Source organism: Centruroides sculpturatus, unplaced genomic scaffold (assembly GCF_000671375.1).
Source record: "Centruroides sculpturatus isolate CEXI.00-Female unplaced genomic scaffold, Cexi_2.0 scaffold110, whole genome shotgun sequence".
Lineage (NCBI taxonomy): Eukaryota > Metazoa > Arthropoda > Arachnida > Scorpiones > Buthidae > Centruroides > Centruroides sculpturatus.
The window spans coordinates 925,619-934,491 of record NW_019384339.1 but is presented as its reverse complement, the minus strand read 5'-3'; the positions used below and the strand labels follow the sequence as shown (position 1 = coordinate 934,491).

The 8,873-nt window shown below is 28.4% G+C and overlaps 1 protein-coding gene across 1 annotated transcript; it reads right to left on the bottom strand.

Moving 5' to 3' along the window:
- Window positions 1-2,286: 2,286 nt before the first annotated feature.
- On the bottom strand, window positions 2,287-7,171 carry LOC111632989 (ctenidin-3-like). The gene is made up of 3 exons (XM_023377518.1): window positions 6,882-7,171; window positions 4,494-4,518; window positions 2,287-2,598 (listed from the first exon to the last, which is right to left on the bottom strand). The coding sequence occupies exons 1-3, from the start codon at window positions 7,169-7,171 to the stop codon at window positions 2,287-2,289; spliced, it is 627 nt and encodes a 208-aa protein (XP_023233286.1).
- Window positions 7,172-8,873: the final 1,702 nt, after the last annotated feature.

Below are 8,873 nucleotides of genomic sequence, written 5' to 3'. Positions count from 1 at the left end.
GATTCGAATGGTAACAGCAATATAGAGGATGTCCTTTAGTATTTATACATATTTTGCAACATCGCTCATCTGTTAAGTTGGTCAGATATTGTATTTCTATCAATATATAACCAATCAATACTCTCTTTGACCTGTTTTAGAGATGTCACCCTCAAAAACTGTACTACATTTAAAATTGTATGCAAAGGTGTAAATTATAATAAATTTTTATCGACAAAGGATAACGTCAAATACATAATATATATAATTAGGCTAATTACGTGAAATATGAAATCTTATAACCATTAAAACTGTCACGAAAATATTACGAGAGTTTTATTAAATTATTAAAGTATTAAATTAATTATATAAAATAAATAAGTATATTTTGATATATTTAAAACATTTTCCCAAGTTTTAAATAGAGAATATTAAAAATAGAACACTATTAATTAGGTGCTAAATGAAAAAGCTTCGTAAAATTACGTAGCATAGCAATTGAGATTTCATTATCTGATAGTCATAATTTTAACGATTAAAATTAACAATATCCACTTAAAAATATATAAAACTTGTTTATGGATTAGAAATATTGATATTCATTGTTTTTGTACATTTTAAAAGTGGGTCATATATTCATTGTCATGTTTTGTAATGATTCATTCTTTTAATGGTCCGCTAGAAACACTTCCTTGTTACTCATTAACAATCATTTTCTTTCATTTTACGACCATTTGTTAGTATTATAATTAAATCTAATGTTTCGTCAAAATTTTTTAAATATTTAAAAACCGTCACATAAACTATATNAACTAGTAGGCGTGTAATATTATTGCCATTTTTATAAAATGATTATAATAAAATAAGTAGTTCAATCTGTAATCTGTTTAATAATAAATTTATATGCCTTTTCTTTGTTTAGTGGATATTACTTTATTTTACTTTTTTATTATCGGTTCACCGCAATGAAACTGTGTCATATCTCTACTTTTAATTCAATAAAGGTTTTTTCCCGTCGTATTTCTAGGAAATTGTATATCTGATAATTATCTTTGATATTGATTACTTTAAAAACTTAACATGTTATATTTGAAATTATATTTTAAATCCAAACTAGAACAATTGAATAAAATAAATCATGACTTAAGCAACGGTTAGATAATGATTATAGATGGATTATTATGTTGGAAAGTTTGCGGTAAACAAACTTATTCATTGTTAATGTTATTTCGAAACAGAAAAGTGCCTCATATCCTCTTCCAATTAAACAAAAAGTAGTTCTATCTAGCCCGGGGCAAGTGTAATATACTCCTATTATACTTAATTGCCCACATATTATCTTCGTTAAAATATTTTACATGAATTTGAAAGGGTTTTTTATTATTATTTTAATATCTCGACATGTAAAGCATAGAATCAATCTAATTAGACTTCGTTCTTCCTTTGTATTATTAATTCATTTTACAAGTTTAATAAATTCAATGTTATAACATGGAAGTAATATTAAGTTTCGTTTATTTCAAATTTATATTAGAAACACTTTATAATTTGACCTCTTAGTGTTCACTGAATGGAAAGAGGTCTAACACCACACACAAAAAATACTTTATATTTGAAAGTAGAGATATACTGTAAGTGGCGCGTTATTCTATGGCAAAAGGGGCAATCCCCTGTTGGGGAGGGAAGACTTCACCAACAGGAGATTGCCCTTCCAAATCAAGATCCTAAACCAATCTTTTATTTTAAAAATATTTCCCCGAAAAAAATGTAACTAAAAGCCTCCTAATTCGAATTTGCCTCACCTCGTGAAGCTATAATGCGCCGCTGATTCTTTAATTATTTTGTAAAATAAAACCTGTATATATTTTAAATATTTATATTACTATTTATTTACAGATTCAGTTTTATAAAAATCACAAAATATATTACAGTCTTTAATTTCATAATTACTATATTTTACGGATCTCGTAAGAGTGCACTTCGTGAATGCTCAAAGATCACTAATAACAGAATACTCGCACGAATGTTATAGAATATTGCACGAAAATCGTTTATAATAAACTACAAACAAAAATGTAAATCTTAAATAAATTTTTATTTTTCGATATCGTTTTTTTTAAAAACAAAAATAATTACAACTGTTGATAAATATTTTCGAAAGAACGGTATCAAGAAGCTGTACACAGCGATCGGACGAAATCTGGAAAAATAAGAACAAAAATTTTTATTACATGTCTTTCATAAAAACATTTTCTCAAGTTTAAATGATCAATTTGCTTACCTTTAAATTACTTACGTGATCGATTCTTAACCGTGGTATGGTTTGTATGCATAACCTCCATACAAGGGTCTGTATCCTCCGTAATATCCACCATAGTGTGGTTTGTATCCTCCGTAATATCCACCATAGTGTGGTCCGTATCCTCCGTATCCGTGGCCGTATCCTCCGTATCCGTGGCCGTAACCTCCATAATAGGGCCTGTGGCCGTAACCCCCGTAGTATCCTCCATAGTACGGTCTGTAACCATATCCGTGACCATATCCACCATAGGGATAGCCACCATAGTAACCACCGGCATAAGCCAGGGCTAAAGCGGCGCAGAGAGCAAGGAGAGCGAGCTAAAAATGAAGATATCGTTATCCATATATGATAATTTTACAGAAAAGTAATTTTTGGAAGTAAATAAGAAATATATCCAGTGAAGCATATTGTACATACAAAATGGTTTATACAAATGCAACTTACCGTAACTTTCATGTTGGCTTGTATCTTACAACTGATGTCTGTACAACTGTTTCTCTCGTATATATATACAGTGGAGCTTAGCTACCTCCGCCCCTATACAGATACGAAACGAGAAAAAAAAATTCGAGATTTGGACGTAGTGACACAATCCAAGCTAAAGGGGACACAACCCACATTAACAAGTATGTTCACACAACAGCATTTGATTGGGAGAATAGATCATAAAAAATAAGTTCTCAATACTTTGTTCTCTCATAGGTAAGAGGCTTACGACAGAAAGGGAAATTTTCTAATACAACGTCGAGAAAATTCAATCTTCACAAAGGAATGGATTGTTTATTGCTATAATTTTTATTAAAAAAAAGCATTCAAAGTATAAATCTAGAACAAGGGTACACACATTCAATATCGTTATCCGTTAATGAATTAAAGGAAATTTTGAAAGTTTTTTTTTTTTAAATTTTAAGTTATTAATTAAATTACAGATCTTTTAATATTATCTTAAAATTGATGTAGACCTAACAGAAACTCAATAAACATGTTTCTGTTTCTTGCAGATGCAACAGAACAGGTCATCTAATTAGTTTTCTTTGACATTTTATTACTTGGAACTTCAGATCGTTACAGATTTATTTTAGATAGTTCATCCTCCGTTACATACTTGTAATACTCTTGAAAATTAATTGGTTGAAATATTTGCACGAAGCGAAATAAAAACAATAGCGAGAAAGTAGGTTTTGAAAGTGCACTTTATCTTGCATCCAAACCAAGATGTCAGTCACGTTTTTAGGGTGGGATAAATTTAAATTTCTCCCCCGACTGTTGGCGATGTCACTGATTTTGATTCACTCCTTAACCATTAAAAGGCGGCAATATTTCAAAAGAGAAAATTACAGGCGGAAGCAACGAACAACCTCCCTAAAGATGTTCAAGTGTATTCTTTCAAATATCTACGATTCTCGAATGATCCTTATATAAAGATAAATTGGCAACTTTCTAAATCCGTGTTTTGGTATATTTTATTGTTTTTTGCATATAATTAATCTTTCCAAAAAATTAATGTTGATGAATTTAACAATTATTTAGACCACGTAAAACAATAGCGGCACAGTTTCCGTTTTCGAGATATAAAGTTCTACTATACAACTACTATACGTTGTGTCCTGATAAAGCTAAAAATGTTATATTTTGTCCTAATATTTTTTGCATCTCGTACGTGGTAATTTCTTTTTTCGATTTCATGTTTTCCTCTTAAGAAAATAATGTAAATGGTGGGAGTCATCTTGTGTAAAATGCTTTGTTGAAAGGAGTGAAGCAATTACGTAAATATTATCTTTAAAAAAGAATAAAAGAAAAACGATATGCATCAGAAGTAAGGACGGATTTTTCACTGTCTCAGTAATAAACATTGTTAAAAGGGTGTTCCAAAGCAACGACTCCTGCAATCCATCGGAGACACAAAAGGGTGTAGTTAAGGACCAGATAATTAATGTTGAACTTCCTGAGTTTTGCAATGGTTATTTTCAAGGATTTTCACTGGACACTTATTCGAATATCCTTTTCTACAATGGCCTAGTTAAAAAAAAGAATACAATTTGTAAAAGTTTTCTTTTCATTTGCATTTTCTCTATAATAAAAGAGAAAGTTATCAGTGTTGTAATTTGTTATTGAATTTATTGTTCTTTGTGTGTTTTGATTTATCTCACTTTGTTTATATATGTTTTTATATCACTATATCAGTTTATTTAAGGAGTTTTAGTGAATATACCTTAATTACGTTATTATTTTTAGACCTAGCACATAAATAAACGGATAAATAAATTACTATTTTATCCAGTACGTTTTTTTTTAAATGACAGGCATCGTTTCTGATAAACGGTAATTATAGTATCAAATTCTATTTACGTTAGGAGGAAATTCGTCATGATGCTAACATTGGAAGAGGAATCTAGTACCTTTCATACTTAGTGAACCATGAACTGAAAGGTAGATGGAAAACGGTCGGAAAATCCGCAGATTTACGGAATCTAGGGCATAAGTCTTGTCGGTATTCTGTTCCATATCCTGTATTTATTCCTCTGTGTGTTAAGTAACAATTTTAAATTTTATAACTTTCTTAGGAGTGGCCCGGTTCATTATTGTTTTTATTTCCAAAATAACCGAAATCAACCTACATTTCGGACATAAAAGTGTGATTTGTCTTTGTCAGTAGAATTGTTAAATGGGAATAATATAAAGTATCATTGAATTAGTTCATTTCGTGTCTTTTTTAATCCTTATGTTAACTCATTAATCAAAATTTTAAAAATAATCATGACAAAGTTAATTCATTTAAATCATTTACTTAAAATTAAGAGATTAGTGATGACTTTCACTAATTAATTTTTCTAATTCCGTGTAATTATTTGTCTAATTTAAATTCTACATTAAAAACCTAATTCGTTATTTTATTTTAAAAAATTTTTTTTATTATTAACTTAGCTTCGCAAGCAAAAAAAAAAAAAAAGAAAAGAAAAGCTGGATAGCCTTATAGATTATATAACAATGGATTGAGCCATCATTAGTGATTGCACGAAACCATCGATGGTTTGGAAGTCACATACGCGTAACATGTGAGATTGTGAGGAAAGTTGGTACATACATGCAAGACACCGCCTACAATTCTTATTTGGCATTTTTTAAAATACAAATCAAACTTTTTTTTGTAGAAATGAACAATTCTATTTAAAAAAAAAACCAAATAAGTACGTGATAGCAAAATATCGACAAAGTTATTATTTCTTTTAATTAAAAAGATTTGGATAATAAATTTTCATTTATTGTAAATATAAAGTTAGTTTTTAGTTGAACTTAATTAAAAATTGTGTTAAAATATGTTGTGTATAAATATCACAAAATAAATAACTCATAAAAATTACACTTAGTAATTTATGAACGTAAATCCCGGTTAATTCATTTCGATTCAAATAACATATCTGAAGGATTGTCATTCGAATAGAACGGTTTAATATAAATCAGTGGCGTATCTAGAATTTTGAGAATAGGGATGCTACTCAAGACAGATTCGAGAGGATAAAAAGCACAAGCCCTATGTCGTTTTTCGGAGAATGTTACTCAATTATCTTACAGTTATTTCGGTTACCTAATCTTACTTATTGAAATATGCGATATGTGTTGTTATAATTTTATTGTTATTTAAAAAAAACAAAACTGATTGCTTTGGTATTGAGTGGGTGCTAAGCACCTTCTGAATAACCTTGATATAAACTTTTATTGATTCTCTACGTTAAATCAAAATATTTAGTATTGTTACTACCTTAATTCTGTCATAAAAAGTAATGTCGTATTTTAAAATAGAATCTATACACAGGGGCCGACGAGAGGAGATAACCGAAGAGTTCTGAAGCCCGGGACTGAATTTATTTATTTTTAAATTTAGTAGTGTTATTAAAATTTAGCTTTCCACCTCAATTTAGTAGTGTCTTGTCCCTGTACATCATACTTTTCTGCTAGCAATAGAGTCGTGCCGGTCATCTATATTACTCTTTTCAGGGGGAAGTTTTGAATAAAAATAACGTGACTTTTGGTACAAACCGGAAGTTTGTATATACTTAATCGGGCCTCATGCCACTAAGATTTCTATATCTGGTCTCGACTTTTATCTATTTAATTCAGTTCTCGAGATTAAGGAAAGANTATATCTTTTTTTTTTATATTAAAAGCCTTTTAAATATTCGAGTAACGTCGACGTTACTTATAGAAATTTCCTTCTATAATAAATTAATGTCAACTTTATGCAAATGAGTTTATATTGTTTAGAAAAAAAAAAGGAAACGTAAAACACGAATATAAAATCAATGATTAATTAATTGTTATTTCAGTGTATATTTTATTTATTTTAAACTTTAAAAAATAGAAAAGTCAAGTTTAATTATTTATTAATTTATTTTTGTAGACATAATAATAAACTTGATTCCATAAATATCACAGAATTCTGTACATGTATTTGCAAACACTTCGTCTTTCAAATATCTGAAAAAAAACTAGAAAATATTAATCGCTGAGTAATTATTTGTTTGTAATTAAAATAAATAATAGTTTTATTACAAAAATGAATTACTTTAATACCTTATTTTAATAAAATCCTCCGAAAAACGGTTTGAAACCGAATCCACCTCCATAGCCTCCGAGAAAAGGTTTAAATCCTCCAAAACCTCCTCCGAATCCACCGTAAAATGGTTTAAAGCCTCCAAATCCACCAAACCCGCTTCCGAATCCACCGAAAGGTTTGAATCCTCCTCCAAATCCTCCAAAATACGGTTTAAATCCTCCGTATGAAGCAAAAGTGGGTTTAATTCCATAACCATATTGACCAAAACTTCCATAACCACCGAAAGTTCCAAGACCTCCTCCAATCGTTCCGTGCGTAAATTTCATAAACACCATAATAATAATAAAACTAAATACGGCTAACTAAATTACCAAAAAAAAAATTATTTTTGTAAATGTAAAAGTAAATTTATAAATGTAAAAAAAGAAAAAGAAAAGTCAAAGGTCTACCTGAATCCTCATCTTTCTTACGAGACTTGGAATTAATGAAAGCATATAATATACTTTCATCACTATTTATATAGCCTAGATATATTCGAGATCAATTATTTAAATCCCTCCTGAGTTTATATTTTTATATAATTTCTTAAACAAAGAATGTTCCGACACAATTAATTCTAAGATGATATCATAAATATATTTTAAATAATGTATTCATTCTTCTGTTTCCTATAGATGTATATCAACGTGGAAACAAAACCTTAATTTTTTTAACTACAATTTTTGTTGTTAAGTCTCGATATAATGAAAAAGCGACCTTGATCTAATGTCTACTTTCATTCTTAATTAGAAAATTAGGCATCCGTTTAGTAAAAATATGTCAAGCAGAACATTCTTTTTTTTGAGGATCCATAACATAATGCAAGTAAAAATCTAGTAAAATAGGAACAAAACGGATTTCTCTGTATCCGTTTTGCTCTACTACTCATGCTTTAAACGATCCATCTTTCGTATCTTATCAGAATTTTACTATTATCACCCCATTTTAGCCCCTATTCGATTTTCTATTTTCGACATTACGAGGCCCAGTTAAAAGGTTTCTCTTTCTTATATTACTCTGGCTTTATTATTAAGAAAAGTTCAAAAATGAAACATATATTTAAATTTTTCAATATTTTTCGAAATTAAAATAAATAGTTTCAATAACCCGGAAATTTAATGTAAAAACTGGGTCGATGACTGAAAAAGTTATAAGCTTATTTATATATATTTAAAAGGAAAACTTAAAAGAGGAAAATATAAAATCCAGGAGTTTTTTTTATGATGAAAGTGAATCGATAAGAGAAAAAGTAGCTTTTATTTTTATTATTTTTTTTGAATATTTTATTATTTTATAGCTGGAAAATCTTAATATTTTATAAATGCTACCTTCATTCTGCATCTATTTTACATAATCAAATTTTAAGACTAATTTGCAATAAATAATTTGCTATTTTTTTTATTATAAAACTTACAAATTGAATATCAATTTACGAATATACAATTGTAATTTTTGCAAAAAAGCTAAATTTAATATTTTTATACAATTTTGCTAACATTTAAATATAATAATTGAAAGTGAAGAATATAGAGCAGGTTAGGAATAAAATCTAAAACCAAAGTTTATATTTTCTGGAACAATCAAAACCTTTTCCAATTAATCTTCGTGTCTCAATTTAATACAAGTCTTATTTTAATTTTATTTTTAATCCTTTAATTAATTATTTAAATAAATAAAATGTATGATTAAAATCAGAAATTGTGACATTGTGAGGTAGCATTGTAATGAAAATTGATGGTTACCCAGCATTAGTTAGATAATATCTATTCTGGAAAATAAGTAAATAATTTTAATTAAATTATCAGTTATTGAACATTCTTTATTATTTGTTATTATATTACATATTTCAACTAAATTTCGTTAGAAAACCCTGATGTCCCATTGTAGAACTGACCGGATGCATGATGCACGATAAACGATTAAATATAAAGGTCCTTTTTGTACCCGTAAAGCAAAAAAAAAAAAAAAAAAAAAAGCGAAAACTGTTCTAACTGTTTT

Coding starts and splice junctions, on each gene's coding strand:
- LOC111632989 (XM_023377518.1), bottom strand. CDS start 7,171: ATGGTGTTTATGAAATTTACGCACGGAACGATTGGAGGAGGTCTTGGA. Junction 4,519..6,881: donor GGTGGATTCGGTTTCAAACC/GTTTTTCGGAGG, acceptor TTTATGTGCTAG/GTCTAAAAATAATAACGTAA. Junction 2,599..4,493: donor AAAATAATAACGTAATTAAG/GTATATTCACTA, acceptor CTTCATTTTTAG/CTCGCTCTCCTTGCTCTCTG.